Source organism: Dryas octopetala, chromosome 4 (genome assembly GCF_963921425.1).
Source record: "Dryas octopetala chromosome 4, drDryOcto1.1, whole genome shotgun sequence".
NCBI classification, from domain to species: domain Eukaryota; kingdom Viridiplantae; phylum Streptophyta; class Magnoliopsida; order Rosales; family Rosaceae; genus Dryas; species Dryas octopetala.
In genome coordinates, this window is record NC_141369.1 from 18,977,064 (window position 1) to 19,003,917 (window position 26,854).

At 35.3% G+C, this 26,854-nt stretch overlaps 5 protein-coding genes across 8 annotated transcripts; 1 reads left to right on the forward strand and 4 right to left on the reverse strand.

Annotated features, from left to right (window-relative positions):
* Positions 1-78: 78 nt before the first annotated feature.
* On the reverse strand, positions 79-4,178 carry LOC147287710 (P-loop containing nucleoside triphosphate hydrolases superfamily protein). Of its 3 annotated transcripts, none has more exons than XM_086240043.1 (10): positions 4,107-4,178; positions 3,770-3,984; positions 3,341-3,449; positions 3,174-3,255; positions 2,978-3,063; positions 2,707-2,810; positions 2,475-2,605; positions 2,278-2,371; positions 1,595-1,650; positions 79-378 (listed from the first exon to the last, which is right to left on the reverse strand). In XM_086240043.1, the coding sequence occupies exons 2-10, from the start codon at positions 3,812-3,814 to the stop codon at positions 282-284; spliced, it is 804 nt and encodes a 267-aa protein (XP_086096169.1). In that variant the 5' UTR covers positions 3,815-3,984; positions 4,107-4,178; the 3' UTR covers positions 79-281. The 3 variants fall into 3 exon arrangements, with proteins under 3 accessions (XP_086096169.1, XP_086096168.1, XP_086096170.1); XM_086240042.1 differs by having other exon boundaries at positions 4,071-4,157; XM_086240044.1 differs by having other exon boundaries at positions 3,770-3,918; positions 4,044-4,151.
* A 472-nt stretch (positions 4,179-4,650) lies between these two features.
* PGR7 (proton gradient regulation 7) lies at positions 4,651-8,160 on the reverse strand. Its single transcript, XM_086241412.1, has 5 exons — positions 7,649-8,160; positions 7,414-7,494; positions 6,066-6,170; positions 5,744-5,893; positions 4,651-5,128 (listed from the first exon to the last, which is right to left on the reverse strand). The coding sequence occupies exons 1-5, from the start codon at positions 8,030-8,032 to the stop codon at positions 4,892-4,894; spliced, it is 957 nt and encodes a 318-aa protein (XP_086097538.1). The 5' UTR covers positions 8,033-8,160; the 3' UTR covers positions 4,651-4,891.
* A 175-nt stretch (positions 8,161-8,335) lies between these two features.
* LOC147287712 (WD repeat protein) lies at positions 8,336-12,710 on the forward strand. Of its 2 annotated transcripts, XR_015121926.1 has the most exons (9): positions 8,336-8,513; positions 9,079-9,307; positions 9,726-9,788; positions 9,970-10,106; positions 10,251-10,288; positions 10,384-10,429; positions 11,349-11,519; positions 12,191-12,508; positions 12,660-12,710. XR_015121926.1 is itself a non-coding variant. In XM_086241853.1 (8 exons), exons 1-8 carry the CDS (start codon positions 8,381-8,383, stop codon positions 12,364-12,366), a joined length of 993 nt encoding a protein of 330 aa, XP_086097979.1. In that variant the 5' UTR covers positions 8,336-8,380; the 3' UTR covers positions 12,367-12,601. The 2 variants fall into 2 exon arrangements, 1 of the variants encoding a protein (XP_086097979.1); XM_086241853.1 differs by lacking the exon at positions 12,660-12,710 and having other exon boundaries at positions 12,191-12,601.
* A 3,023-nt stretch (positions 12,711-15,733) lies between these two features.
* LOC147287713 (putative xyloglucan glycosyltransferase 5) lies at positions 15,734-19,552 on the reverse strand. The gene is made up of 5 exons (XM_086239991.1): positions 18,237-19,552; positions 17,710-18,018; positions 17,324-17,614; positions 16,977-17,090; positions 15,734-16,891 (listed from the first exon to the last, which is right to left on the reverse strand). The coding sequence occupies exons 1-5, from the start codon at positions 18,960-18,962 to the stop codon at positions 16,244-16,246; spliced, it is 2,088 nt and encodes a 695-aa protein (XP_086096117.1). The 5' UTR covers positions 18,963-19,552; the 3' UTR covers positions 15,734-16,243.
* Positions 19,553-23,512: 3,960 nt separating this feature from the next.
* On the reverse strand, positions 23,513-25,883 carry LOC147287714 (glyceraldehyde-3-phosphate dehydrogenase A, chloroplastic). The gene is made up of 5 exons (XM_086239266.1): positions 25,723-25,883; positions 25,448-25,573; positions 24,650-24,954; positions 24,289-24,533; positions 23,513-24,212 (listed from the first exon to the last, which is right to left on the reverse strand). Exons 1-5 carry the CDS (start codon positions 25,768-25,770, stop codon positions 23,710-23,712), a joined length of 1,227 nt encoding a protein of 408 aa, XP_086095392.1. The 5' UTR covers positions 25,771-25,883; the 3' UTR covers positions 23,513-23,709.
* Positions 25,884-26,854: the final 971 nt, after the last annotated feature.

A 26,854-nucleotide genomic window follows, 5' to 3' on the forward strand; every position in this document is an offset into this window, starting at 1 on the left:
ATCTTAAAACACATGTGAAAGATTGATGCTAGCATTTCAATATTCTCTCAAATAATCGTCAATTATATAAAGTAGATGTGAAAGTACTTTGCTTCTCTATTCCATCACAAATGTGCTTCATAGTCAGTCCTACTCTTTCATTCTTATCAAGTTCATAATTTAGTCTAACATATAGACAACGTTACCATGATTCATTGTTTTCACTCCTCACAAGTCATAATACCTACATCAGGAGCTGCATGCAACCATGAAAAGAACAAGAATTCAAAAATAGAATGCGCTCAGTCATCATCTTCTGGATCAAAATCCTTAATCTTCACATCAGCATCTTCTCCGAACTGAATGGAGGTATCAATTTGAGCCAATATATATCGTATGCTGCCAAAAGAGATAATACGAAAATAAAAAAACTGTTATCCTCTGATCAGATAAGATAACAATAAAAAATGAAACGAAGCAATAAAAATCATATTTGCTTTTTAATAGAAGAGTCGATATAAAGAGAATGAGGAAAAGAAAAAAAAAAATAGTGCAAACTTTAAGAATTAATAACCAAGGACAAATGCCAAATGAATTGAGAAAAAATGCAGAAATGTCAAGTCCAATGAATCTGTCTAGCACACATACGAGGTTTTATCATATGAATGAGGACAATAAAGGTTTTATCAAATGAAGCACAAAGCATGCTCTAAGCTTCATCCAATGATATGAACCATGTAAACAGGTTTGGTACTGTCACCACTTCCCCCCACCCTCCAAACACCCAAATAAGGAAGAAAGAAACCTATTATCCTGAGCATATGAGGATTGAGAACTGTTATGCATAATATCTCATCCAAGGACTTCCTACACCAAAAACTTTCAAAGTAAAAAATCCTTGAATAAAATTGATGATTCATAGAACCATCACATACTTGAGCCTTGATCGAGCAGATTATAAACCAACAAATTATTTAGTTCAAACTATAAATACACTTCCATGAAGTACAAGCATATACTAAACTAGTTTCTATGAACCCCTGCTCAATTATAAATTAATGAAAGCGTATTCCAAAGGAGCCATCATGCTCAATGCCAAACACCCGTTCAAGCTCATTTGGAAATATACTTAAGAGGTATTGAAAGACGAATAGTGCATCAGATCATATTGCAAAGGATACTGTTGGGTTCTTATTGGACTACTTCCCAATTTTCTAATACTTTGACATGTTAGAAATTTCTTGACCTAAGGATTTAGTTAATAAATTGTCTATCAGTCCAAAAAAAAAAAAAAAAATTAAGAAAAAAAAAAGAGTAGTTTTTCTGCAAATTAACCATTTGGGAAAAAAAAAAAAAAAAAACCCCTTCTTTTGGGCATTTATTTTGGTAACATAGGTGATAAACTCATACATTGTCATACTTCTACTTGGATTTTGGAACATGAAAAGGAAATCATAATGGCACTTAAACTAATCTAATATTCAAAAATATCTTGGATTAGAATGGTGATCACAAGATAAGACTACACAGACATATATGAAAATTTGAAAAGACACAAAGACAAACATGTAGCGATAGAGAGAGAGAGAGAGAGAGAGAGAGAGAGAGAGAGTACCTGCTCTCCTTCCTCAGGTCAAGTGGCAAAAAACTCACCATGTTGTAATCATCAACCTGACAAACCAAATATAATAAGATAGTTACTATTTATTCAGTAATGCACTCATTGTGGGTTAAAGGCCAGAAAGGTCATGAGTGATTTGTTTCTCAGAAGAAAAGAAATCCATGCTAGAAGACACGGTAGAATCCTTAACTCTACATAGTTTCGATTTTCTCAGGCTCACGTACAATCTAGATAACCTGTAGCCTAAGTTTTATGAAGATATATATGGCTTTCCCTTTGAGGGGATAATTGATACAGATAACACGACCAAGAGAGCAAATCAAACCATACAAAATAACCATAAAGGAAAATCTCATTAGGAAGGAAGAATGCTTTGTGGAACAGCTACTCAAATTCAGAAACTGAATTAAATACTACTCAAATAATAAAGATACTTTCAAGCAATAAAGGGTACACCAGTTTGAATAGCCATAGGGAGATGATGAGAATAAAAAATCTCCTTAAAATTTTCATGTTCTTCTTTTGTCATGATCAAATCAAAAGAAATTGATGGTAGGCTGATATAGATATCGGACAATGGAATGTGTGACCAAAATCTTGACAAGTTATTTCCTGTAGAACTAATCTCGAAGATCAGAAAAAGTACTTTCTGGGATTTTGAGTAGTTTATCACTCACCAGTTCAATCAAAGCTTTATTTAGCTTTGCAAACTTAGGAGCCATGCGTTGATTCAACTCTGACAACAAAACTTGAGGCTCCGGAGTCAAAAAACTGAAAACAGCAGAGATACAAAAACACATTGAACAATTAAAATAAGCTAAACAGAACAGTACAGATGCAAGTTAGCAATAGTAGTAGAGGATAGAGTGCCCACTCTTCAATATCTTTTTTCTTCGCCACAAGGTCCATTTTGGAGAGGATATTAACATGAGGTAATTCAAGTTGAATCATTGCAGAAAGAGATGCCATGCACCCGCTAATAAACTTGGTCACATCTGTCATGAACTGTTACAACAGAAAATTGTATATAAAAAAAAGGAATAACCAGTAATGCCAAGGCTGGGACAGAAAAGATTACAAAGTAGAACTAGGAAACTTATACATACCTGTGAATCAAGCAAGTAGACAGCACAGACATTGAAATTATTACGCTTCAAATGCTCCACAAAGTTCTTAAGCACAGGCACATGTGAAAAAAGTTCTATCTGGCCTATAACAAAAATGGAAATATGAAATCATTATGTATCACACAATTTCCTTTAGAAACACACACACACACACACACAGAAGTAGAAGCCTTGGAATAATTATACTTTGCGCACATCATAAAATGGTAGTTAGTAGAAGAAATCAAAATGTGTAGACTAGTATGGATACCTGGGCAGTCAAAAACTAAGTAGTCATCATCCAAGTAATTTTCCAATTCCTCTGTGAGCCACTCATCCAGATTATCTTCAAGATGTCTAGAAATCAAGATTAAGGCCATTCACCTTTTTCTTTTTATCAAAATTTAAAATTGACAATCATCACTCATAAAAATAAAAAACTAAGAACAGCAACGGAATAAGGATACTCCATGCAGTACATAAGTCCCCCATTGGGACCCAATCCAAGTTCCTCCATAACATCTTCCAAGGAAATAAGCTCCCTAATATCTGCAAGAGTGAAAAGAAAGAAGAGAAGCTAAAATGCAGGGAATGGAACTAAACAAGCGAGCAAATAAACGAATTGACTGTTTACCCATGGCCACAGGGTAGTCAAAATTTTCTGCAGCAGGATCTAAGTTAACAATATGCATAGTACGCCCAATACTCTCACAGTGTTTGTACAAATTGGAGCAATAAGTCGACTGGTTCCAAGAAACAAGTAAACTCATCAAAACTAGAATTGGGTACATAATGAAATCAGAAAAATATTAACCATATCGATTACCCTTTATGCATGTATATATATGTATGTGTGTGATACTATGCCCAACATTCACACAGTGTTTGTACAAATTGGAGCAATAAGTAGACTGGTGCCAAGAAACAAATAAACTCATCCAAACTAATCATGGGTGCATAATAAATTAAAATAAAACATTAATCATAGTGCTTACCCTTTTGATTATGATGCATGTATGTATATGTTTGTGTGTGGTATAGTAAGGTTGGGTAGTGAAATTACCTTGCCACTGCCTGCAGGGCCAATAACTAGCTGTGCGTAACCCATTTTTGGCTATATGGGTTTTGCTTGGTAGGCTGCGAATTCAGAGAAAGAGGTGGAGAAAGTTGAAGACTGGGAAAGATGAAGAGATTCCAACTGCGATATAAGCACTGCACCAAACGCCAATTGCGAACAACCAGTGGAGGCTATTAGAGAATCCCATATAGTATAACCACCTATTTAAATACAACACAATAATTGTTAGATAAAGGGTTGTGATTAAGTAAATACGAACCTACTGAAAACCCAGAAATAGCTTAACCTGCTTCACTGATATAAAAGGGTCTAGGGTTTTGACCTTTTATGGGGAGATGGAAACTGAAAAGAGAGTTCTTTCTTTTGTTTCGTTATTCTTTTTCTTTTATCTTTTTGCCGCGGTTATTTTATAAGAGACCAGTTTCATTGAAAAAAAAAAATAGAAAAGAAAAGAATGATGATGATCCACGTGTCATCATGCTGATATCATGATTGATTATCTTGATAAAAAAAAAAAAATTTTGGGCCAATTCTTGATAAAAATGTTTAGGATGAAAAAAGTTACATTCAAATTCAACATGTTTTCTTTTATTTTTTTCTTTTTGGGTTCATACTTCATACCTTCAAGTTTCAACGTGTTTGAATGATTTTTTTGTTGTTGTTAATGATCATATGCTGTGTCTTCACCATCTTCTTGGGATAGCTCTAAAACATCACTGATGGAAGAAATGGTTTCATTCTAAAACCCATCAGCACTTGATACTTTAATTACACTTGGAAATTTTTTTGCAGTAATTCCCAAAGGGAAACATCCCTGAGAAAACTTGATAAACTTGCGGACATTTACATTCAATTTCAAGACATCATAGCATAATGGGATCATCGTTGCGATGAAGGGATAAAGATAAATGTCGAATTATACATAACTCGAATTCAATCTCAAAATTTTGACGTCTCTGAACGCTAGTATATAAGTTCTTATTAAAGCCTTGTACATAATTAACAAGCTCAACTTGGATGGCCATCATAACCTTGGACGATAACAAGCTCAATCAAGCTTGCATCTTTTGCAACTAAAGAAAGAAAAACAGTTGTATATGAATACAATCAAACATTGTGTGCTATCGGCTTAACTTGTTTCACCTTCTCAAAATCTGGGGGATGGAAATTCTTTTCCACCTCCCAAGCTAATTGAGACATACAATTAAACATTGACTTTGCACCCTTCTCATCCGTTACTTCCCTGGGAAAGGGAATGCGAACCTCAAATGTGCCGTTCAGAGGAGACCAAAGACGCATGTCGAAACCAAGCCGATCAACCCAAACCAACTTTGCTTCAGAAACCTTCAAAACAAAACAGCGTAACATGACCACTTTGCAAGAGAGAAACACAATATAACATGGGTTCACAAATTTAAGTGGTCTATAAACCAGTCCTCAACAAATGTTGATGATGAAGGCTTTAGCATTATGTGGTCTAGGGTAAAATGTCTTCAAGCTTCTCACAGAAAAAAAGAATATTTGGTTTATAGAAACTATGTAAATAGAAATGAAATATGGGTTTTTTTTGCTGACAGCTCAATATTGAGCATGCAATCATACAAGTTATGGTGCGTGCACATGATTGAAAAATGACACTTGGCAGTTAAGTTGGGAATGTCACTTAGTCCATCTTTTAGGCCTTACACATTTGAAATGTTTTTCACTCAGATCTGCTAGGATGATTTATTTAATCAAATTGCATGAACCCCTGAAAGCTCACTCATTGATTGCTTTTTTCTTTCTTTTTTGAAACACATTGATTGCTCAACCATAGATTTCCCTTGCAACTATGCTTGGCACACTCTTTTGTCTAGTTTAAGTTACAATTTTTGTATGTAATTGAGTGTTTCTGGTATGAGGAGTCAATATGAAACTGAAGACAAAACTAAAAATCACAAACAGTGGTTCAGCACAAACCTGGAAGTCCAAATCAGCATAAATGTTGCAAAAACGGTTAATATCTTCAATGTTATTAGTGTTTATCTCATTCACTAGATTTTCTGCAAAGTCTCGAAGAGGATCAGGTTGTGCTTTTTTATAATCTGGAGATGTGACCCATGTACCACCCTGTGAAAGTAACAGAAAAATTATCAAACAGATATGCTTTTGTATACTCCTCCATCTCAAATATGTACCAATTAAGAAATACAAACAAAACTTGGTAGGACTACAGCATACCAGAATAGAAAATAATAATGACTGCTAGTCCAGCATAGGAACAAATAAAACACTATAATACCTCTTTAAAGTCCTCCATCTGAAGTACCCGTTCCACAGAAACAACATATATAAGATCTTCATCAACCTCTTCTCCAAACCTCTTCGTCCATACTGAATGAAGGTACTGAAGAAGAAATGGCGTTAAATATCCAAATGAAAAGGCTGAGTAAAATGATATAACACAGGCAAATACAAACTTGCACATATGAAAATAGATCATCCACTAATGCTTTTTATGAGCTTTAAATGGATTAATAGCAATAAATAGATCACCCACTAATGCTTTTTATGAGCTGTAAATGGATTAATAGCAATCGAAAAGCTACTACACATACATAAATGAGCCTGTCTATGCTTCGGTTGGAGAACCGACTCCATAAAACAAATCCAACCACATCATGCCGGAGTTGATGTCTGTGAAAAAACTGGACAACCAACTAAGTCTTAACTGTAAGGAAGGCTCTTGCCAAGCCAATACTTTAAAGTGGTACAGACACAGGTCACACAGCCGGGTCTGAAAATCCAGACCAAGACTACTTAAACAAACTGCCTCACATTGCAGCCATCCTGGGTATCTGGAAAATGATTTCCTATTTAGATTTGCTTGTTTGGGTTTAACTTATGTTGCTTTAATATTCGGAAATCCATATCCTTTTCATATTAGAAATCTAGATTGCCTCTCTATAAACAAGGCTTTGTAAGAGATACAAAACAATTAGGCAAGCTCACTTTCTTTTAATGGCGAGGCTTCATTAAACTTCTTCTAGGTGAGATTCCTAGGAACCATTATAAGGTTAAAATATTTTTTTGATTATCTGCCCTTATAGTCAGTTTCCAGTCGCACCCATACATAATCCAAATTCCAACCCAATCCTAATGTCAAAACTGCATATCACACCCAAAACAATAAATTGCACCCCAAAACCATGATATGATACATATTAGTCAATCATCAATCAAACTGCTTAAAGGTTATGCAAGCCAGAAATAGGAGAGATAGATCTAATATGTACTTGAAAAAAGCAATGCAGTCAGCAATAACCATCCTAATATTCTATTCTAATGCAAACAATGCAATCATAACTTGAAATGGATTATTTATAGTTAGTTGAAGACTATGGTAGTTCAACAAAAAACCAAGCATCTTAAATATATTACTTTCTACTTCTGCATCCTTCATAGTGATTCGAATTCCATCTTTAGTCCCCAAAAATCAGCAACAACAATTATGCTTTCAAGATGCTCTCTTTAAACAATTTAAGTATAACAATAACATCTAGCAAATTACATTGTAACATACATGATAAATTGATAAGTAACAAAGAAATTTCAAATAATCCGCTGGGACTTGAGCAAATATAGTTTACCTTCAAAACCATCCTGTCTTCTGGTTTGTCAACGCTACCTAATATCGTGCATTGAGGCGTCCGCAGCCCACACTGCTCTAACTGTGTACAAAAGAAAACAACAATCACAGCTTATTAACCTCAAAACTCAAATGAAATTTTATAATCAACACCATCCAGCATAGAAAAGTCGAGCCCTTTAGGCCTCTAAACAAATGCGCCCGCACACACACACCGAGTACAATGAGACAAGCACCTGGACATGGAAGCTAGACCTCCTGTCAATAGAGAACTGCCTATTAGAGGAATTCAAGTACAACACTGGAGTCCCTTCCTGATCAACCGCAAAGCGAACGCCAATTCCCAAAGGCCAACCCTCTTGGGTCATAGTAGAAAGCGTGCCCACAGAGACCAACTCCATGATAGTCCTTGAAACCTCAGCCGGAAACGGCTTATGGCTCCTTTTTTCCAAGTGGGTCAGCTCTGAAACCGTCGAAAGGGAGCATCTTAGAGTTCTAAACTGAGTTCTGCGAAATGGGTTCGGTTTTAGAGGAGTGAAAAATTGGGTTTTGGGAATGCATTTCGAGGGAGTGAGTGGAAGAGCCAAATAGGTTGTGAGAGATTGAGTTTGGAGAAGCATTTGATGGAAAGCTACAGTAAGATTGCTAATTCAATTGGGTTTGATTCAGCGGTTTTGAGACAAATATGTCTTGGTGGTCAATTAGAGAGAGATGGGGGAACACTTAAAATAGTGACAGTTTATACAAGCAGTTGAGATTGGAAGAGGTGATGTCTGATGATGATGATGATGATAAATTGGAAAATGGAGAGCAGTAATCTGGTATTCCCGGTTGTAGGATACACCAAAGCCGAGTGCCAGGTGTTCAAGTTTGGTTTGACTTGAAAAGAAAGTGGCATTCTTCTTAAGGTTCATTCCAAAGAGTACCCTTTGAAACCCAAAACCTCTTTCTCCATTAATAAGAAGCAAATGAAGGCAGAGGCGGCAACAACAACCTTCAACCATCCCATTCGTCTCTTCTCCTCCAACCCATCACTCATTTCCCGCCAAATCAAATTCCAGTACCAGAGGTGTCTGCGTCTACGACATAACTCTGTCAAAGGTGAGCTTATCTTATCACTCCTATTTAAACTCCACAGCTCAATTATACCAAAATAAGTGAAAGAGGAATGCTAGCTTATCTTTTGCTCCTGATTGGTTGTGGAGATAAGGAAGCACAATAGATGAATACCCCATAATTTCATTGAAATGTTAGGTAGTGAACGAGCTGATTATTTGGTTTTGCTAAAGTTTAGTTCTTTATCTTCGGTGTGTCCGAAGTCACTGGATAAATGAAGCTCAAATTTTTAATCTTTTTGTTTTCTCGCATTTTATTTGCAACCAAACGGCCATATTTTGTTGTGTTCATTTGTCTAAGGATGTGAAACTGTACTCTACAGAGTTATGGTTTTCTGTTATATTATGTTTTTTTTTTTCCTCACAGTTTCTCTGTAACCAAATGTAGGCATTCACTTTAGTTAAAAGCCCTTTTTATTGGGTATAATTACGTACATAAATATATTTTTATATACATGTATACATATATGTACGTACGTGTGTGTTATGTTCTGGTAGTTTTGCCTTGTAGGTCTCCAATTGTATGAAATGGTCTTTATTTGGGCGTGCAGGTTTGCAGTTGTACAGAAATGGGTCTCTACACTATACTTCTGGTGTAAGTTGTGCTGTCAATGGAGGTGACAGAGCATATGTATCTTCGTGGGATGAGAAACCATATGAATTTCTTCCGAGTGGGAAAAAAGCTTACTTGGATGAGCAAGATGTTGTCACATTTCTTGATCCTCCTAGGGAGTTGATTCCTCTGGACTCAGCTTCTTATAATCCCGCCACATATCTTTGGTTAGTTTTCAATCGTTATCATATTTTTAAATTTTAATTCTTTTAAAGTTATTCTGTCAATCACTTGGAAGATTTTAGTATTTTTAATTTTCATACGTAGTGTTTCAATGCTAATTTTGGTTGTGAAAATGCTGAGAAAAAGAACAAATGATGTGCCTATAAGACCAAATAAGACTATTATTAAGTAACTGGTGGAGTGGTTGGTGAAACATTATTTGTCCTTGATTCTGATTGATATTTAGTAGATATGATTTTCAATTGAACATGAAATGCAAGGAAGATTGTCATATTTTATGGATTTTTTTTTTCTTTTTTTCTGATGTGCATAAGAAAAATTTCTTAGCAACAATAGTTTTGTTTGATAAATATTAATTCTTAATCTGCTACCATTTTTGAAATGCATGCTTGTGTTTTTCAGGAAAAAAATTGATGATATTCCCCAGGAAAGGCGTCATCGACTGCTGCACTTGCTAGAACCCAGGTAACCTGTTTATGTTATACTATAAAATCCATTGGATCTCCATTACTGTCTTACTATAATAGGCATACTAAGGCATGAATGAATAAGGCACTTAATGTACGTATCTTTAATTTATAAGGCATTTTTCTTTATGAAATTATTAGGTTGAATAGTCATTGATGTTTGGACAATTGTTATGTAGGCTCATATCAAGAGCTTGGGAGATAGGTGGCACGCGATATGAGGATCCCAAGTTAGCCAAGAGAAGTGCATCTAAATTGTTGTCTAATGAAGATGGTGTGATGTCTCTTGAATATTATAATTGCCGAGCAAATGGAGGTAACTCACATAAATCTGCATTTCATACTGGAAATTGGAATGTCCCCATTAGTTCTTTTTATAAATGAATGTAATCTGTTTGGAAGTGGTTTATTGGTTTAGTGTTTATTAAATTAACGAAACAATAAATTCTTTCTCTAATAGGACCAATGCCAATTTCCTGGATAAATTCTTTCAAGAAGGTAAATTCTGTTCTCCTATTGATTTTTCCCTTTTTTCCTCTCTTCGTAAATATTTGTATTGTAGACTTTGTAATTGGATGTTCTGTAAATCTCAGGCAATATTTTCTTGCAAGGATGGGAATATTTACGGAAGATTTATTGGTAATTTATTTTACCCTTATTGATCTTTTCTTATTTAGTTTGCTTTATTTATTATACATCTAATGAAACTTAAAATTTAATTGAAGTTTATGTCGAATGCAGCATATTTCGTCTCTTCTAAATTGTCATGGGGGTTGGCTTGAGTTCTAGTAATATTTATTTTCCCATTTACATCTATCCTAATGATTTCTAAAATGAGGAAGTAGGTCTAAGTATTGGTGCTATTATTAAGGCTGAAGAGAGTTTCATGAATGAAAGTATGTAGTTCAATTGAGTCGACCTCAAACAACATGTTGTTATATGTGTAAATTAGGAGTTTCAGTTGCTGAACTTATTACGTCATACTTATGAAGTTAGGATAAATTAAAATTTCTTTTGTTAAATGTCTAACCCTCACATACATTATTTAAGACAAGTTATGAAAGACATACCTTAAGATAAAGAAGCTTCATTGATTACTAAGTGAGATTTTTCTCGGTCCATGATATAGAATATATAGTTCCTCTTCAGCATTATGAGCATAACTTAGAGCTACTGGTATGGGTTTCTTAGCACATGAACTATGCATATTAACAGGCATGTCCTTGTTACTGAATATCTTTCTAAATGTGATACAATGGTATATCTATTGATGGTGAGTCATCATGTGTTTCATCAGTACCTTATATGGTTTGCAATAAGTTTATTTGTATCTTGGGGAGGAACACAGACTTTTGAAATTACTGAAATTTAACATGTTCCTTGGGGTTTCTTATAGTAACCCATAGTTTTATATTTTAGTAGAAAATTTTAACAGTTTTTTGTTATGTATGGTTTCAATCTACTATTTCATTGCATGGTTTGCAATTCCAAGGCAAAAGGTTAATTTGCTTACAACTTATCAAGTTTATTGATATGACTCTGAACAATTAACTTACAGAATCAGGTGGGTCATTTCTTACTGGACTAGCAAATTCCTTTAGTCCATTGTACTTTGTAGTGAGACAGCTTAAGGAAGTAATGCCAACCGAACAACCTTGTGATCTAGCATATGAATTTGGGGATGGGCTGTTTGATCTCGATGAATATCCACAGGGCTTTCCAAGACCAGGTATGTGTTTTCCATATGTCCAATGGAATGTCCTCATATTAGTATTGTCCATTCTTTGCTAGAATTTCTTTTGGTTTTAACTTGTTTTAAGGAAATTACTCCCAACTTTCTCATGGAAAAGCTAAGAAATACCAGGAAAAATATTGAGAAGAGATGTTTTGATCTAATAAATTAGGCATGGTAGATCATCTTAACTACATCTCTAAAGATAAGTGGAGTAATTGAAGCACTTGGTGCAGGCATCCAGGAACTATGATCTCCAGGTTAAGTCTATCCTGAAGAGAGTTTTGTTTTAACCACTGAAGATAGAGGATCCCTATATATACATATTTCTGTGTGCACACACATATAGTATATTCCTAACCATTCTTACCTATCTGTTGTATATGTTAAAAGTATTCTGAACACGCTGGTCCTAGGTTCCCAATTTTTCCAAAACCAAATTTATGATATTGCCACTTCCTTTAGCTATATGATTGAAACTGCCAATCAGTTAGTGTTTTCCATTAAGGGATTAGTTGGGGACGTTGTGGTACTGGCTGTTTGCCAATAAATTGTCTGTTTACTCAAATGTTAGCTTCTGCAAGGGCCATTAATAACCCTTAGAGCTTACTAAAACCTCTAGTATATATGTCAAGTAATCTGCACCTTTTTTTCATTTTGTTTTGCAGTCAAACATCCATATCCTTTCAACGATCAGGTTGTTGTATATGTTCGTCATCTAGGACCAGGAGTGTTGGTAGGGCAAGCATGGCAAGAAGGAAAAGCATTACAACAGGTGCCCCAAAAGTTTTGCAGTGATATTTTAATGGTGAAAGATTATTCTGCTCCTAGAGAAAATCAGTGATAGTTCACATGACAATATTTTAGAGAAAGGTGAAAGATTATGCTGTAATCAATTGTAGCTTGGGAGCTCATGTTGTAAAGGTGTTGCAAAAACAACTGCAGAAAGGGCAGCGGGTAGGGATCAGCAGAAGAATCAATCCCTGGTAAACTGAGCCAGCAGAAAGTGATTCAAATTAATTTGAAATATACCAAGTGCAGTTTCTTATTGAAGCCTATAATTTCATGTGTTACAAGAGTCATTTTCAATGAATTTTGCATTATAAATGTTCAACTGGGAAGTGGGTTCTCATGCAGTGCAGGAGGTGAAAGTGGGGAAATGAAAGTATAGGAGGTGACACGCATACAGGTATACAAATTATTCAATTATTTAAAGGTAAATGCTATTTTCAAAGTCAAAATTGTTATTGCTTTAGTTAAAAATGCTGGATATAAAAGCTAAAAAGTGTAGAAAGAATAAAATGGAAACATTCTGCATATTCCAGACCTGTCTAATCGGTGGTTTCTTACCATCTGTTTTTTTGGTCCTCACTTGCACAACAAACATCGTAATCCAGAAAATCCGACATATTTCCTTCTTGTTTTCTCACTTGCACTTTTACAGGGGAGAGCTGGTTTATAATTTTTTTCTTATTAAAATTGTAGCATATATCTAACAAAGAGGTTCAATACCAAGTGCCTCATACTGTGCACCCAAGTGGTGCCCAACAACCAATGGCCCTCTGGCCTAATGACACTTCTTTATTCTCATAAATGAGGTTGGAGGATTGAAACATGGAGTTTAGGGGTTCAATCCCACAGCTGCTCAGTCAGTTATTAACTTAGGGGTGGGCAGGAGGACATAGAGGCATGCAGTCTATGCAGCACATAAAAGACTTTACACTAAGTTGATTAATACAACACCAACTTAGAGCTAGCTATGATCTATTGCAAAGAAGGTTTTAAAGGGCATAAAGCTAGGCAGGCAGCCTAGCTACAAAAGGGTACTGTCATTAAAACGAACCAACATAACATTAATATTCTTACCAACTAACATATATAATTGATGCCTTGATGATGTCTGTCTTATATTTTGGCCTAAATTCTTGGTGGCAAGTAGCATGTGATTATGTTGATCATCAATAACCAATATTGTATTGATTTTCATGATGATCATGGTATGGCTGCACATAGAGGGATTGAGTGTGTAAAGGTGTACCATAAAATTGGTGCACCAACAAAGAACACACCAATTGAAAAGTAGCTCTCGTTGTTTTGGTAGCATGGAAAGTAACTCTTGACAAAGAGACATTTGATGAAAGGGGGTGGCACACTGACTGGAAAGAGCTTGGCAAAGAGACTTGATAGTGAAAGGGTATGACAGTACGTTAAAAGAAATTGCATCTGTTGGGCAAAGTTTACATCTATTGAGTATTTATAAATACATATAAGTCAAACAAAAAGAATCAATCTTTTTTTACATATCAAACAACAGGAGCGCTCTAAAATTAACTGACTAGTAAATTAATATAAAGCTAACCACCTTTTTAGATTCATCATATGATTAATCTCATAATTTAAACTGTCTATTTTTTAGGCTCCATTTCAAAGACATCATTGCAAAAAATCAACAAAATCATAAATCATTTAGTCATCTAAATGTAATCAAATAAGTAGACGAACATTGTTTTCGATAAAAGCATGTTATTATAATAAAATGACTTATGATTTTAGAGTTTTTTTTACAAAGATGATATTTGAAGTGTGGCCTAAAAAATGAACCCTTCAAATTATGAGATTAAATCGTGTGATGGGTCCAAAAAAGTGGTTAGCTTCGTATTAACTTATTAATTAGTTAGTTTTAAAATTTTTTTTGTCTAAACAGTGATAAACAGTCTAACAACACCATCGCACCATAAGACATTAGTTTATGATAATGAGGGAGATGTTAGGTACTTAGGCCCTTGCCTAGCAAGCAAGAAACTATCAACTAATGACGCACATAAGCCTTATCTGAAGTGACATGGATGAATGAGATGAAGGGTAGGTTCTGATTCCATTCATCTGCTAAACAGACCAAAAAAATAATTTTAAAAAAACTATGCATGATTTACAATCATACGTTGATGATATAGGTAATGACGTGTACATATCTGATGTATACATGCAAATAGGTCAAATGGGTTGTCAACTTCTCTCCACATGGAGGAAACCACCCAAAAACATGGACCATGCTAGTAGGCCATAAACCTCCAAGCTTGTAGGGCTCACGCAATTTGCTCCTTAACCGATACATGCATGCTAGAGGACACCATCTTTAATGAGTGCATGCATGCATGTGATCACTAAAAGATCATAGTAGATCTATATTCATTGATTAGAATGCGATTAGTGTCTAATGAAGGCTGTTAAGTTGATCCATTTGTGTAAAAGAACAGAAGTGTCATGTAGTACTGAATCTGAACTCTCAATCTAGTTGTAGCTTTTCCGATGTGCAAAATGAGAAAACTTAAACGGAATGTGCATATATGCTCACGCTTTAAACATATAAAATGTATACGCAATAATTGTTGCAGAGCGAATCTGACCACAGCTTTTTTTAAAAAAAAAATTGCTAGCTTTTGATCCCAAATTACACTCAACAAAGCAAAAGGCAAAAGGATGTGCTGGTGCCTGGTGGTGCTAGCTAGCTCATTTATGAATGTTATCAGGACAATGAAAGGTACGTATGAAGTAGTTATTTAGTCTTATCAAGTGATCAAAAGGGTGCATTTGCTTCCCATGAGAGATATAGTAAAGTCTATAGTTGCAAACATTGTGAGGATGAAGGAAAAAGTAGATTCGCAGCTAACAAAAAAGACTTTTTCTTTATATGACACATAAAACTTGGGCAGATGTAATCATTTTTTAGGGGAGAAAGAAAAAAGGAAAACCCATAATTCATTTATGAGAGTGGTAGTTTTAGCAAAGCAACATTAATCATACTTGCAAAAGAGTAAGGCAAAACAACTGGAAAGCTGTTTATCAAAAAAAAAAAAAGAACAAGTGGAAGGCTGGCTTCAAACTGTTCAAAAGTATAAAAAGCAATGCTTTGGAAGGAGTTGATTAGGTCCACATGACTTGCATGAGCTAGGTAGGGGTTCATTGATGGATCCCTTTATTGGAATAACTATGGCATACACCCAAAAACCATTAGTTGTGAAACGATTAATATAGGAATGTGGGGTCCAATGTGGGACATGTCTTAGGGCACCAGTATCCAAGCTTAATTAGCAAATCCAGGGTCAGCAATATGCTTTGAGTGCAATGGATCACATGTATGAGCAACAGGATCTTCACTGCCTGCCGACACTAATTTTTGCTATTTGTTATTCCAAAGAGACAGAAAAAAAAAAAAAAAAAAAATGAGTCTTGGTATTAAATGAACTGATGCAATATACAGAGAGTTTTACATGTGTAAAATTTGAAGACTCAAACAAACACCTGCCTTCCTGGCAAAAAAAAAAAAAAAAAAACCAAACACCTGCCTACAGAACTCAACCTAGCTGGTATTGGAGTACAGCGTGGCTCATGTAAGAACACCAAACACACAGAATCAGCAATACAAAGACAAATAACAACCATCAATAATTTAGAACCAAAGAAGAAAACAAGAAGATGGTGTGAGAGGATATGACGTTGAAGACTTGGCTATGTCACAGATAAACCAAAAAGTTGGTTTCAGCAATACAAGGACAAAGAGGCTAGGAAAAAAAATCGATATGGGTAATTCTAATGAGAGGAAGCTATTTGCATCTACCTGTGTGCCAATTTTGGGCACCAAGCTGAAAACCAAATTGGTTGTCATCTTTTATTCACCCTTTATTTTTATCTTCACCATAATTTTTTTGTGCCCCAAATCTCTAGCTCATCTGCTCACCAATTAGATCAAGACCCACCAATAGAAATGATACACCTTGAAATAGTAGGAAGTAAAAGTGTACCCCTTGGGCTGATAGAAGGCTCCTAACTGCAGCAGTCAGCAGTAAGAAAGCCAAAGCTAGCTCTTTCTTATAGATCTTGTTCAATTTCTTTACAGGAGGTTTTGGAGCTGCTTCTTGATGCTCTTTTAGTTTGTTAAGCTCAGAGAGACCACTATCAGAAGTTCCTCTGTAAAGTTGTGGGTGATTCATGGCCTTTGATTCCCTCTCCTCTGCAGCTAACAGGTCCGGCTCTGATGATCTACCTGCCTTCTTGGTGACCACCCATTCATATGAGCTCCCCAACTGGAACAACCCGGATACCATAGCATTGAATTTGGTCACAGACATTGTGTTTTCAAACAGAAGGTAAGGGACAATGAAGGGGAAAGATCTAGGGGAAGGAAGAATGTTCAGGAATGACATAAATACAGGCACATAGCAAATGACCCACATGGATAGCTCAGCTTCAGGGACAAACATGGTCAAAGGAAGTATTATGCAAAACAATGTGAAAGAATAAAATGGGAGAATTAACTTCCTAAGAAGAAAGAATAGAAGTATCAAGTTTGCCTTCTTCCAGAACATAAGCTGCAATATGGCATTTAGTACACTATCAGAACAAGACTATTCAGAAAAATACATTGATCAAAGAGAAGAATCAAATTAAGAGTACCTTTGAACTAATAATAGCTGGAAGGCACAAACGGAAGAGATGCATTGGACCAGAATGCCAACGGTGTTGCTGTTTTCTGTAAGCTTCATAAGACTCAGGAAGTTCACAAAGGGCCTGAAAATCAGTTTTAAAATTTGAGGCATCATTTAAGAATCTTTAGACTGCTCAGAAAAATACCACACAAGTGAAAAATGAAAATTGCACATAATTCCTGATTAGATACAAAATCATTTCCAAAGATTTATCAACTTATGACCCAAAACCAAATAGTCACTTCTATTGCAGGAACTAAACAGAGAATCAAGAGAGGTTGGCTTGGATTCAGAAACTATATTAATTAAAATTACCTTGACATCATTGAGGAATATGAATTTCCAACCATTAAGATGGGCACGAACTGCTATATCCATGTCTTCAACTGTTGTACGCTCAAGCCAGCCTCCGGATTCTTCAAGTGCTTTGATTCTCCAAACTCCAGCAGTACCATTGAAACCGAAGAAATTAAGGAAAACCCCATTAACCTGCTGTTCCACCTCGAAGTGGAAGCACAAATTGATGTTTTGGAGGCGCGTCAACAAGTTCTCATCCTTGTTAACAAAAGCCCACCTTGCCTGAACCAACCCCAGCTCAGGATTGCCCTACCACACAAGTTAAAATGGAAATTCAAAATTAGTCACCTAAAGCAAATAATGGCTAGAAACTACAAAGAAAGAGCTAGAAGAGATCTAGCCACCTTAAAATGGGGAACTGTCAGCTTGAGGAAGTCAGGGTTTGGTTGGAAATCAGCATCAAAGATTGCAACAAATTCATAGTCCTTCACATAATCACAGTTCATTGCAGACTTGAGATTCCCAGCTTTATAACCAGTTCTAACCAAACGATGACGGTAGATGATATTGACACCCTTTTGGCTCCACTTGGCTACCTCTCCCTTAATTAACCACTGTATGTTCTCATCATTGGAGTCATCCAGAACTTGAATCAACATGCGTTCTTTGGGCCAATGAAGTTGGCATGCTGCTGAAATAGATTGTTCATATACCTAAATACAGTTTATGATAAAGTCATTGTCACCAATATAATGAATAATCTATTGAAACTAGTAAGACAGTGCCTAAAGCATCATTTGTACTGTTATATTTAGGTAGTTACTTTTTTCCATTCATAAGGCTACTAATAAAGATCTATTAAAATTTAGTAATTCTCACAGTAGTTTCACCTGTAAAATATGAATCAGAGAAAAAGCATTGAGATGGTTACCTCTCTCTCATTACACATGGGAATTTGAACAAGGACCTTTGGATAATTACATCCTGAACCTTCCAAATCATCTGACTTAAATGGATCTCCTTCAATCCTTGGCTTAATCTTCTTGTACTTGATCCAGAAGCAACCTAAACAAAGCAGCATGCGGTCTGCGGACTGGATTAAGAAGAGAGTAACACAGAAATTAGACAAAGCTTGAATTGTAGGTGCAATGTAGTCGGCCCGGAACTCCAACCATGCAACATAAACTGAGTGAAGCCACCCTTTAATCTCCAAAGTCTGGGGGATATGCAAGCTATTGCTCTCGAAATAATGCCAACCTTTCAAGTGTGCAACCACTTCAAAAGCCAGAAAAGCCAAAGCCATCACTAGGAATGCCATAATGACCCAATACAACAACCTTCCTTTGCCAGATTTCTCGTTCTCCATAGTAACTCCTTGCCCATATATCAACCTCTTTTTAATGGCACCAAGCAATGCCCAAAGAACATTTCCAAGCCAAGCAACACAGCCAACAGCTCGATGGGCCTTTAGAAGCAAAACCCATGTAAATTGCTTAGCATTCTTGCTTCTGTCCTTATCAACTGGCTTAAATACTTCATCAGGACCATTTATCTCCAGTACAGAGTAATTGGGGTTCTCCATGGTCACCACCACTGGATTACCCTTACTTGTATTATCCTTTGACCACCACCTAGAAAAATCTATGCTTGGAGCCATTTTTTCTTCTTCAACCTCTCAACTGAACTGCTATGAAGAAGTACACAAATAAATTACCAAGTCCACTAACAGAAACTTGAAACCTCAATATGACCAAGAAATCTACAAAAACTAAACCACAGCATTGAAATCCTCAAAAACCCATTTCAGGTAAGCACATAAAAGCAGAGTCAAGACTAAAATCTAAAAAGAAGCAGCAGGAAACCTTCAAACCCAGAAACCAAAAAAGAGAAAATCCACAAACCCATTTGAGGCCCGGTCAACAAGAACCAGATCCAGCACTTCAGCAACTTGACTAAACCAGTTCAAGCCTCAGCATTTCAAACCAAATGCAGCAAAGTAGAAAGGCAGAGAGAGAGAGGGCGCAAAACTCTGTGGGTTTTTCTCTTTGTCAATTGTCACTACCAAAAAGCTCCACAAGCTACCCAACTTGGAAATGACCATTATGGGGAAATGTTTTCAGCATTTATTGAATGTTTAATCTATGTGGGGTATTACTTCTAGTAGTAATCTGATTAGTCCACCAGAGAAACAAACAAACACCAACCCCATATCACCTTTCCACATATTACCATTAGGTAGGCTGGAGTAAGTTTCTAAAATCAGACAAATCATTACACAAAAATTATATAGGTAAGAATGTAAGATAAATCGCATATTACTAAGGAAAGTGAAGATAGAGCTTATAATGAGACATTAACTAAAGCCCTCACTAACATGAAGCAGCAGACCATGTGGGAATGGAAGAGAATACTGAATACTCCAATCTTCTTAAAGAAAGAGATCACTTCGGTATTGGGTTTTGGAATTTGTATTAAGCTGCAGAAATTGAGGACCTGTGCCTATGATTAGAATAATAATATATGATCAGAATAGTAAGTATATAATAAAAAAGACAATGAAATGGATGGAGAGGAATGGCCACAGACAATGCAGATCCCAAGTCTTATCTGCCCTCTTTCTTTGTCTTAAATCTAAGCTAAATTTGTTGCCAAACCTCTCTCTTTACTCTCTCTCACGCACGCACATTATGTCGGTGGTCTTAAAAAACAAGAAAGTGCTACTAGCCTATTCTACAAGACTACAAAGTCTACAATATCCTTTTCATATAAAGCAACAAAAAAGAAAAGAAAAATAAATCCTTTTCATGGCTGCTAGTGTATAATATTTAATAATCAACTATATGGTATGCAAAATTCATAATTACGTACCTGCAACTAAAGTATATTATTATGTTTAATAAATGGAGAATCTGCTTAGCAAAAAAAGTTAAATTGGAGAATCTGGGTATCCTCCTCACTAATAAAGGAATTATTATCTTCTTCTTTGACCTTCCATAACATGGCATTGAAAACATTTATATTTAATGGGGTTGTTATGGTGTCCCCAACACCAAATAAGATGTTTTAATTTTTATTTTTTATTTTTTAATTTGTTATGGGCCTATGGCATTGAAAGCATTGAATATCTCGGATTATGTTTTGAAATCAAGAATAAAGACAATGCAAACTCTTGCAGATGCATATTTATATGTGGGCAAATTTGTAATTGGCACTAGAGCCATCATTCCTTTGAGTCGGTGCATTGCTGTTGGGGTTGTTTTTTTGCTTTTGTTGGTCGAGGGGTTGTTCTTTTGCTAGTAAAGACTAAAGTTGAAAGATGTTTGACGTCTAATTTTACTGGGATGGTCAAAGTTTAGTCAACACGACCAGCCGCCTAGCTATTGAGTTGGGCCGGTAGAGTTCAATAGGCTCAATAGTGGGTTGAATTGTGTACGACTCTATAATAAGAAAAAGGGGCTATACATAAACTATCAAAGGGATCATCCTAGTTCTAAACATATTCTAATTCTAACCATTTCAACATCTTTTTTTCTTTTATCTTTAACATTGTAAAGAGAAATACTATTAAATTACTAGTTCTATTAAGCTAGTTGATTTGTCTCCATTTTTTTTTTTCACCACTTGTACTAATCTCAAAAACTTTTCCGATTATAGGTAAACTTAGGGGTGGGCACGGTGTGGTTCGGCTCACTTCACCCCGAAAACCATGCACCGCGCCATAAATGTTTTCTCGGTGTGGTTCGGTGTTGTAAACCGAATAAATTAGAGAAAAACCAAACCAAACCAAACCATTGTAAAAACGGTTTGGTTCGGTGCATGCACGGTTTTAAAATAAATATAACCTGCTTATTTTGTTGGTTGGGTAGTAGGGGTTTCATTTGGAGTTTTGGCAAATTGGGGTTATAACTTATAAGTTATATCTAATATAAGATTATAATCTGTAACTATATATATTATATAATCTATTTGTTGGTCTATTTGTTTGGTTTTTTTAATTTATTTTATTTGGGGCTTCGTTTGAGGTTTGGGGAGATTGAGATTTCGTTTGGGGGTTGGGCAAATTTGGGTTATAAGTTATAACTATATATAAGATTATATATAAGTATATAACTACTATAGAGTAATGAGTATAGTATATATATAATTATATACTACTATAGTATATACTAGTATACTACTATAATTATATATTACTTATATAGTTATATATAATTATTGTAGTATATATACAACTATATACTAAGTTACTAACTATATAGTTATATATAACTAACTATACTAAGTTACTAACTATATAGTTATATACTAAGTTTATATATAACTCTATATGCATAAAACATTATTATATAGACTATAGACTATAGAGTATATAGAAATAGAATACACTAATTTTATTATATAAGATATAACTAACATTATATACTAAAACATTATTATATATATAATATTAAACTCATAGGGTTATATAAAATATATTTTAGGGTTTAAAATAAAAATGTATAAAATGTGAACAAAAATGTATAAAATGTGCATAAAAATATATAATTATATTTTTAAAAAATTACTCGGTTTGGTTCGGGTTAAATGAGCATAAAACCGAAACCGGAACCGTCCATATACAGTTTGGTTCGGTTTTCTCTTACGGTGTTGACTTTTCGGTCAATTCGGTTTTTTTTCGATTTTTTTACGGTGGGTTTGGTTCGGTTTTTCGGTGCGTCGGTTATTATGCCCACCCCTAGGTAAACTTCTTTCCCTAATTGCAAAAGAGGAAAGAGGATTGCAAAAATTTTCTTGATTTGGTAAACTGATTTTCACAATTTGAAAATTCGAAAAAAATTGGTTTGATTTTGGTAAAAATTGAAAAAAGTTTGTAAACCAACCAATTATCAAAAGAAATCGAATCGATTATTATCTAAAAAATTGAAATATATACTTAAAAAACAAAACAATTATCGAAATTTAGTTATATATATATGTTTGTATAATACGATTATGTAAATAACCTAAATACTAATATTATAAATTAACTATAAGAAAATATAAATATATAATGTTATAAAAAAATGTGGGTTAAGATATAGAGTCATTTTCTAATAAAGTAAAGGTTATCATTTTTAGAAAAATAAGAACCTCATTGATAGGTAAGTAATGCATATATATATATATTATACATAGTATTCATATTTATCGGTATATATACATACTAAATAAATATGATAGATACTAATATATATATTAGAGATAATTATGTTTGTGTATTTTAGAAAAACAGTTTTTAGATAGAGACCGGAGGTGTTTTAAAATTTATAAGAAAATAATTTTAATTCATAATAAAATCCTCCCCCGATTTGAAGTGTATTTCCCCTTCTAGAGTGTAGAGTGGACTTTGTAAAGGCTGCATGTTAGATTGCACCGGTCAAAGAAGAAAAATAAAATGACTTGATTAAAAACCCTAAATCACTACCGGTGTTAATCTAAAAAAGACTCATAAAATAAATTGCACTCTAAACAAAATCGAATCAAAAATCGAAATTTACCAAAAATTACCAAAACAAAAAATTAAATATCGAAATTTTTTGTTTTGGTAAGCCCCATTACCGAATCAAACCAGCCCATGGACATCCCTAGATTAAACAGGTTTAAGGGGCTTGATGGTTTGACCTTAGCTTGGGCCCAAGCCCAAGTCTTACTTTCGTCTTTAACTGGATTAAATCAAGGCCTCTGCCCATGCTGGCAGATATGTTGTAATAATCACTTGGACTAAATATGTAAGTTCAAAATTTTTCTCTCATAAGAGTGAAATTATTTAAGTCCACAATAAGAAATTTTTTTATTAATTTTAGGGGTGAAATTAAGAATTAAACTTGGGTGCATAGTGAATAATTCTACAATCACTCGAACTGAACTACCCAACAATTGCAATATTTAAGAATATTATTTAAGATTTAAAGCTTTAGCATTAACTCTTAAATGAAGTATGTCTGATGAGGACATCCTCTCACAATGATATAATTCTCATATGTCGTGGGATGTACCTAATTGTAGACCGAAGAGGATGCCCTATAAAAGAATATCTCAATTTTTAAAAATTGACATGTTATAATTTGCCTAGATTAATAACACCATTGCAATTAATAGACCCAGACACTGTTACGCATAAGATACTCATATCCCCAATTGGTTTATAAATCACTCCATAATACTCGATCGGTGAAAGTTTGATATTAATAACAACATGAGATCATCGTCGTTTATATAATTGATTCTCAATGTAAAAATAGGAATTATGAACGCAGGCCATACAAGAGAAGAAACAACAATTAGCGAGAAAACCAGAAAAAAAAAAAAAAAAAAAAAAAAAAGACATCCGTAGCTAGCTAGCTGGCTAGTTTGAATGATGATGCTCACTTCCAGTTGTTGGCGACAATGTGAGCCAAATCTACGACCCTCTGCGAGTAGCCCCACTCGTTGTCGTACCAAGCAATGACCTTCACCATGTCGTCTCCCATCACCATCGTCAACGACGAGTCGACTGTGGACGACACGTCGGTGCACCTAAAATCGACCGAAACAAGGGGTTCGTCACAAACAGAGAGAATACCCGCCAGCTCCTTGTTGGCACTGTCTCTGAAGGCAGCATTCACTTCTTCTGCGAAGGTCTTTTTGGTAACTTGGACCACAAGGTCCACCACGGACACATTGGGAGTGGGCACACGGAGAGCTATGCCGTTTAGCTTGCCTTTGAGGCTCGGGAGGACGAGGGCCACCGCCTTTGCTGCCCCGGTTGAGGTGGGGACAATGTTGAGGGCAGCGGCACGTGCACGCCTTAGGTCGCGGTGGCTGGCGTCCAGGAGCCTTTGGTCCCCGGTGTAGGAGTGTGTGGTGGTCATTGTGCCCTTGATGATGCCTACGGTCAAAGGACTAGAATCAAAATTCAATTTGACACCCGAGTTTGATGAAAATTAGATTTTAGTATTGCGTACCAAATTTTTGGTCGAGGACCTTGACGAATGGGGCAAGGCAGTTGGTGGTGCAAGATGCATTGCTAATGATAGGTTCCGCTGGGTCATAGGCGTCGGCATTCACCCCGACCACATAGGTCGGGATGTCGCCTTTCCCAGGGGCGGTGATAAGCACCTTCTTTGCCCCTGCCTCTATGTGCTTCCCGGCACCCTCCCTATCAACAAACACACCGGTCCCTTCTATCACCAAGTCAATTCCCAAGTCCCTGTAATAACGTATAAGTGAGTTTCACCTCTATAAGATATATAATATCAATATGATATAAAAAAGGTAGGATATCCAACATTACTCTTAACAAAATAAAGTGGCGAACGAACTTACTTCCAAGGCAAGTTAAGAGGATTGCGGCTGGACACAACCTTGATGACCTTGCCGTCAACGGAGATGCCTTCATCTCCTGCGGGCTTGACATCAGCCTCGAAGATACCGAGGGTGGAGTCGTACTTGAGGAGGTGGGAGGCTTGCTTGATGCCACCGGTGTCGTTGATGACGACAACATCAAGAGGGGAGTCCTTGCGTCCATGCCAGCACCTCAAGAAGTTCCTTCCAATTCTTCCAAACCCATTAATAGCTACCTTAAGCTTTGCCTCCGTTACTCCTCTTTTGTATCCTCCACTACTTCCCACCTTCACAATTACAAGTTAACAATCACGTACATTTACAAATACAAACACATCCCAAAACCCAAATAACAACAATTCAATTTGTTTTTCTATTATTTTAGCTAGTTGTACATTTTTATGTGACCTTTACTTTATATAAAGGTGGGACCCACCAATACAAGCCGTTTGTACTAAGAGCGATAACAATATAATATTAGAAAGTGATACTAATGTGAAATTGAAAATATGATACAAATTAATAAAGAACGGTGGTACATAAATCATGTTTATAAACCACTATATACTAACAAAGGTGAAACTCAATTAAAAGTGTTGTCATCTTCGAGAATTTGTGAAAAAAATGTGGTTTGGATCCTTCACAAACGTAGTCAAGTAGTTTTATTGCATATAGGACTCATGTTGATGCAAAAGCTCTGCTTTAAGTTACCCAAAATGAAAAAGACATTAATAAGAGAAAAGCAGAAGTACTACCGCTACTACTACTACTACTACTCACAGCTGAGGTCTGGAGGGCAATGACTGAAGAAAAATCGTCTGAGGTCTTCCTTCCAAAAGCAAAGGAAGCTGATGATGATGAGTTGCGGAGACCAGAGAACTCTGCAAACCCCATCATTCCATTTGCCTGCAAATTCATTAAAACATAACATTTGAATATCTATCTCATTTAGTTTGAGCACATCACCCAATAGAAATGTGACACACATATATATATGACTGAATTAAGATCATGAGAATTAAGCTAGCTAGCTGCAATGCATGAATTAATGGAACCTGAGGAGATGGTTTGGCCACAGAAAGAATAGCAGCCGATGAAGCCATGCTTGGAGCTAGCAAGGCTTGCTTGCGCTCAGGATATTAATTTTAATGAACAGCAGATCCAGAGATCAGCAAGTGTGTGATGGGAGTGAGTGAAATAAAACCAAGACAGGATGAGATTATGGATAGCCTATCGTACTCAACCAATGGCTGAGGTTTTTTTTCTTTTTTTGTTTTTAAAAATTTGCACCATATATAATTACACGTGTGTATACACCCCGACGTTAACATAGAAATGGTGGAGGATGCCAATGGCCTATTTCACACCATACGACTTTGGCATATCCTTTTGTTCATCCTCCCAGCCAAGTTATCCAATTGTGTGTTTTTCTTTTTCTTTTTTCTTTTGTATACTTTCTCGCTACTAATTTTTTCTATTTAAACTTTTTTGAATGACACAGTACTACAAGTTTATAATTGTTAAAGGTATCAGTAAATTACATATTTAGTCCTTATGTTTTGAACTAAAATCACATTAATAATCGTACATATATTATAATTTAAGTGAATTCGTAATATTATATCAATATGTCACATGACATTACTGCGACATAAAAATGCAACTAATTTGAAGTTTTTTTTTTTTTTTTTTTTCTGAAAAGAAGAGATCGAATTTGAGTGTAAAAGAATAATTATACGATCCTTCAAATTAGACTATCCCATATAATAATTGGAAGATGATACAAAAAAAAATGCAATTCTTAGCATAAAAGAAAAACGGTTGCTAGTTAGTCTTTTTACTTTTTTAATTTTTTTTATGCTAAGAATTCTAATTTCTTTTTACTGTTTACTGTTTTGTAATAAAGTACACACTCTTACTTAACAATTAGAATAATGCTAGGGTTGACCCCAAGTTTATGTCCAATATTGATCACAAATGATGTGGTAGCTAGTACTGTATGGGTAAGTATTTTCTTTATTAAAAATAAATGAGTCTTACCGTGGACCCAAATATGAATCTATCAAATACTATCACAAAATTATTTAAAACACAAATGAGAAATCTCTCTAACACGTACTAATCTAACTATTATGGATGAGATGCAAAAAAATTGCCACAAATTATTAGCACAAAGATATTAGGTAT